The sequence below is a fragment of the Nomascus leucogenys genome, chromosome 22a, assembly GCF_006542625.1.
Source record: "Nomascus leucogenys isolate Asia chromosome 22a, Asia_NLE_v1, whole genome shotgun sequence".
NCBI lineage: Eukaryota > Metazoa > Chordata > Mammalia > Primates > Hylobatidae > Nomascus > Nomascus leucogenys.
In genome coordinates this window covers 108,695,398-108,701,008 of record NC_044402.1, presented here as the reverse complement: position 1 = coordinate 108,701,008, position 5,611 = coordinate 108,695,398, and the positions used below count along the sequence as shown (strand labels likewise).

General features: G+C 40.0%; 1 protein-coding gene across 1 annotated transcript; it reads left to right on the top strand.

Moving 5' to 3' along the window:
• Positions 1-208: 208 nt before the first annotated feature.
• On the top strand, positions 209-3,497 carry CRYGD (crystallin gamma D). Its single transcript, XM_030803023.1, has 3 exons — positions 209-306; positions 417-659; positions 3,159-3,497. The coding sequence occupies exons 1-3, from the start codon at positions 298-300 to the stop codon at positions 3,429-3,431; spliced, it is 525 nt and encodes a 174-aa protein (XP_030658883.1). The 5' UTR covers positions 209-297; the 3' UTR covers positions 3,432-3,497.
• The last annotated feature ends 2,114 nt before the right edge of the window (positions 3,498-5,611 follow it).

Genomic DNA, 5,611 nt, shown 5'->3' with positions numbered 1-5,611 from the left:
GCTGAAGCTCCACTTCTATTATAAATAGACAATGTCCCAAATTACCTTTTTACAAACATTCTCAATAGCATGAGCCAGTGATAGCAATCCGAATACTCCAGAGAGAATGAGACCAAAACCCACAACAAGCCCCGTGGACTAGCACAGCAAAGAGAAAAAAAGAGAACACGAAAATGCCCTTGCTCCCCTCCGGGGGCCCCTTTTGTGCGGTTCTTGCCAACGCAGCAGCGCTCCTGCTATATAGCCCCGCCACGCCGCCGCCCCACCCACTCAGCACCTCCGTGCGCCCAGCCAGCCATGGGGAAGGTGAGCCCAGCCTGCGCCCCGGGCCCCCGGAGCTTCCTCCATCGCGGGGACCAGAGACTGGGGCAGGGGCAGGCCTGTGAGACCTCGCCTTGCCTCGCCTTGCCTTGCAGATCACCCTCTATGAGGACCGGGGCTTCCAGGGCCGCCACTACGAATGCAGCAGCGACCACCCCAACCTGCAGCCCTACTTGAGCCGCTGCAACTCGGTGCGCGTGGACAGCGGCTGCTGGATGCTCTATGAGCAGCCCAACTACTCGGGCCTCCAGTACTTCCTGCGCCGCGGCGACTATGCCGACCACCAGCAGTGGATGGGCCTCAGCGACTCGGTCCGCTCCTGCCGCCTCATCCCCCACGTGAGTGCATCCTCATGTCAGGACCCAGGCCCTCAGGACACTCACTGGATGGTTTCAAGCAAAAGTTAAACATTAGAAGTAGTGATCAGTCACAATAACTGAGAGTGGACAAAAGATGAACTATAGTGGATTAAGTCAATAGAGTTTGCTCCCCACAAAAGCAAAGTGTTACCCAGATACCAGTTAATCACAATTAATCCACAAATATGTATTGAGTAGGAATGTGTCTCCTGCCCTAGGAGTTGTATAAGACTTAAGTCCTATTCTGGAATCATTTAGAATGGAGTAGTAGAGAAACCACTGATACCCAATAGAAGAATAAATGCTAGAGGGTACGGCAGTTACTGAACAAACAGGGTAATTTCTTTTGAGACTTTTTCCCCTTTTTGCTCCTCTCTCGCATCTTTTGGGTTTTCCCAACCTATGTAAGTAAGACTTTCCTTCAAAGGAGAGCAACACAGATATTTTACACATGTGCCGCTTATATCCCATATGTGTGTTAGAACACTAAAGTTTATGCAAAATTCGTCCTTGGACTTGCTGATTTTTTTCTCCATTTTTCTTCATTGCATTCACAAGTTATTGACTTAGAATTAATTGTTCTTTAATATATTATCTTAAGATATTTAATATTTTATATTTTAATATATTTAAAATATTTTATATTTTAATATATTTAAAATATTTTATATTTTAAATATTTTATGTTTTAATATATTTAAGATACTTATATTTTAAATAGAAGGCTTATATATTTAACATATTTTATTTATATCATTGATTTAAATGATGCATTATCATTTAATTCAATATATTAAATGATATATTTAATATATTTTAAATACTTATATTTAAAATACATTATATTTTTACATTTTAAATATATTTACATTAAATATATTTAATGAATATAATGTATTTAATAATATATTTATTTAATAAATATATATTTAATATATTTATATAACTATACAAATTATATTATATTTTAAATATATTTAACATATTTTAAATATATTTTAATATATTTTAATATATTTCATTTACATTATATGTGTATATATTTTTGTTGTTGTTTTGTTTTTGTTTTTTGAGACGGAGTCTCACTCTGACGCCCCGGCTGGAGTGCAGTGGTGCAATCTCGGCTCACTGCAACCTCTGCCTCCTGGATTCAAATGATTCTCCTCTCTCAGTCTCCTGAGTAGCTGGAGTTACAGGAGCACACCACCACACCCAGCTAATTTTTGTATTTTTATTTTTATTTTACTTTATTTTATTATTTATTATTTATTTATTTTTTTGACGAAATCTTGCTCTGTCCCCCAGGCTGGAGTGCAGTGGCATGATCTCGGCACACTGCAACCTCTGCTTCCTAGGCCCTAGCAATTCTCTTCCCAAGTAGCTGGGATTACAGGCATGCGCCACCACACCTGGCTAATTTTTTTTTTTTTTTTTTGAGACAGAGTCTCGCTCTGTCGCCCAGGCTGGAGTGCAGTGGCGCAGTCTCCGCTCACTGCAAGCTCTGCCTCCCGGGTTCACGCCATTCTCCTGCCTCAGCCTCTCTGAGTAGCTGGGACTACAGGCGCCCACCACCACGCCGGCTAATTTTTTTGTATTTTTAGTACAAAAATTCACCGTGGTCTCGATCTCCTGACCTCGTGATCCGCCCACCTCGGCCTCCCAAAGTGCTGGGATTACAAGCGTGAGCCACCGCGCCCAGCCCACACCTGGCTAATTTTTGTATTTTTAGTATAGACAAGGTTTCGCCATATTCGTCAGGCTGGTCTTGAACTCCTGACCTCAAGTGATCCACCTGCCTCAGCTTCCCAAGGTGCTGGGACTATAGGCATGAGCCACTGCCCCACCCCTTATATTTATGTATTTTAAATATATTTTATTTATATTTTAGTAAAGTTATTTTTAAATAAAATATAATTTTAAAATAAACATAATTTTAATTTATACTTATAAAATATAATTTGAATATAATTATTAAAATAAAATATAATTATTTTTAAATAAAATATAATTTTATACATTTTATAATGTATTTTAAATATAGTATATAATTAAATGTATATTAGATATATGTATATTAAAATTATACATTATTTAAATATATTTCTTTATAATTTAATGTTTATTTTAATATTAAAACATTTCTTCAAAATGGTATAAAATAGTAATAAGCTGTTACAGGTTTGGGTTTGTGTGTGGTACAGGATACCGAGCATAGGAGGCAGCTCATCCTGAGAAATAGCTGAATATATTAAAGAGTGAGATTTCCTTCTCAATTTTTTCACCACACTTTATAATCTTAAAAGGGTACTGAATCTCTGCCCTTGGTAATGAGGAGTTTATAAATATTCAGAATTAATTAAATTTTACCATGTATTTCTAAATGGCTTGAGCGGGTCCTCACCAAGCTGGACTGCCTAACAATGCACTGGAATCCTTTCACAGTTGCTTTTCTCCTCTTTTTATTTCTGGGTCTGCCAGGCCGGCTCTCACAGGATCAGACTCTATGAGAGGGAGGACTACAGAGGCCAGATGATAGAGTTCACTGAGGACTGCTCCTGTCTTCAGGACCGCTTCCGCTTCAATGAAATCCACTCCCTCAACGTGCTGGAGGGCTCCTGGGTCCTCTACGAGCTGTCCAACTACCGAGGACGGCAGTACCTGCTGACGCCAGGGGACTACAGGCGCTACCAGGACTGGGGGGCCACGAATGCCAGAGTGGGCTCTCTGAGGAGAGTCATAGATTTCTCCTGAAATATGTCCTCCTTTGTCGTTTCTTAATTTGGAAACTAATAAAATATTTTCTGTGTGTTCCTGGCACTGATTTGCTCGTGTCTTTACTTTGCCCTACTTCTTCTTTTATTTACACGCACGAGGCAAATGGCAACCAAGATGTGTAATACATAGATAACAAAGGAAGTTCTCCCAACAGAAAGACGTCTTCATATTAAGCAGAACTTCACAGTTCGCAAAAGTTTCATAATACATTATCTCATTTGATTCTCTGGCCTTTAAACGGCTTGCTGCTTCAAACCAGATTATCAGAAATCTGTTTAGGTTTCAGTTTTTCTCTGAAGAGTGAGGACCTGAAAACGTAGGTTCAGACACTGTGACACACTTTTTCATTCAGGGATTCTGAACCTGGGTACCATAATGCGCATCCATTTTTGAATTCTCTAAAATGGTATGCAAAAGTTGAGTTCACAAATCTCTGTCCGACTCCCTTACTACAGAGGTGGCCATGTGGCCTTCCTCTGGCCATCAAATCAGAAGTGAGAAATGATGATAGGGAGGGAGAAGAGATGGTTCTGGAAAAACTTTTGCCTTTCTAATGAAAGGGAGCAGATGGCCCTGGTGCCACAGTTCCCTCTTATTTCTTACACTCAAGAAATGACAGCTGTGAGAGAAAGGCCAGGAGAATTTCAGAAATGTTGGCCTAGATGTGGCTGAGCCCCTGGACCATGCTAACAACCTTTTACCTTCAGACTTCTTGTAATGGCAGTCAAACCACATTTTGTTTAAGCCCCTGTAGCTGGGTATTCTGTTATCTGTAGTTCAACACACATTTCTAGCTGATGTAGAGTATGTATGAATTTTCCTTAGGTAACTGCATAGAATTTTATTTAGAGACATTCCTAATTTTAAAATTAAAAAAAAAAAAAGAAAAGACGGGAGCTAAATGATGAGAACACACACATGGACACAAAGAAGGGAACAATAGACGCTGGACCTATTTGAGGGTGGAGGGTGGGAGGAGGGAGAGAATCAGAAGAAATAACTATTGGGTACTAGGCCTAGTACCTGGGTAATGAAATAACCTGCACAACAAACCCCCGTGACGCAAGTTTACCTACATAGCAAACATGCACATGTACCCCGAGCTAAAATAAAAGTTGAAAAAAAAAAAAAAGGGAGAGGAGAGAAAAAGAAAGAAAGGGAGGGAGGGGGAGAGACAGGCAGAGAGAGGAGCTATTATTGAACATTGTAGTTATAAGATAAGATGGTTAATATATTTTAAATCCGTAGATCATCTAACCTAGATAACTCATTTTATGTACAGTAAACTGAGGTCTAACTCCAATGTCACACCAATAACAGAGGTGGAATCAGAAGCCAGAATCACAGCTCAGAAACTGCTGGTTTTCTATTATAAAATCAGGAAGATTTTGGCCAGGTATGGTGGCTCATGCCTGTAATCCCAGCATTTTCGGAGGCCGAGGTGGGCAGATCACCTTAGGTCAGGAGTTTGAGACCAGCCTGGGCAACATGGTAAAACCCTGTCTCTACTAAAAATACAAAAATTAGCTGTGCATGGTGGCGAGTGCCTGTAATCCCAGCTACTTAGGAGGCTGAGGCAGGAGAACTGCTTGAGCTCAAGAGGTGGAGGTTGCAGTGAGCTGAGATCACACCACTGTGCTCCAGCCTGGGCAACAGAGTGAGACTCCGTCTCAAAAAAAAAAAAAAATCAGGAAGATTTTATAAAATCTATTGTGAAATTTTGTCAAAGTAATGACAACACTAGCTCATAGATTCTTACCATGAGGTCATTGCAAACAACCAACCAGGAATTGAATTAAAAATATTGAATAATCCAAAGCTGCGTTCTCTGAATACACATGGGCACACACACACACATACAGTTATATATATTTATATAACCTCATCCAATATACGTTTGTGTGTGTCAGTATACTACGTATAAGGCTTATATTGGTTCTTTTCCTACCTCTTATTCTGTCTTATTTGTACTCTCATTGCTAGAATTTTAGAAAGGAGGAGTCACTATGTAAGTGCTTAGAGGCTAATCTGATCATATAATTTCCCTGATTAAAACCCTTTGATGTTCCTTCACTTCCCATAGGAAAACATTCAAATTCCTGGGATCCTGACCCCCAGCCTATCTACCTCATCTCCTATTTCCTGACCTCAGCTGT

Coding starts and splice junctions, on each gene's coding strand:
- CRYGD (XM_030803023.1), top strand. Junction 660..3,158: donor CCTGCCGCCTCATCCCCCAC/GTGAGTGCATCC, acceptor TGGGTCTGCCAG/GCCGGCTCTCACAGGATCAG.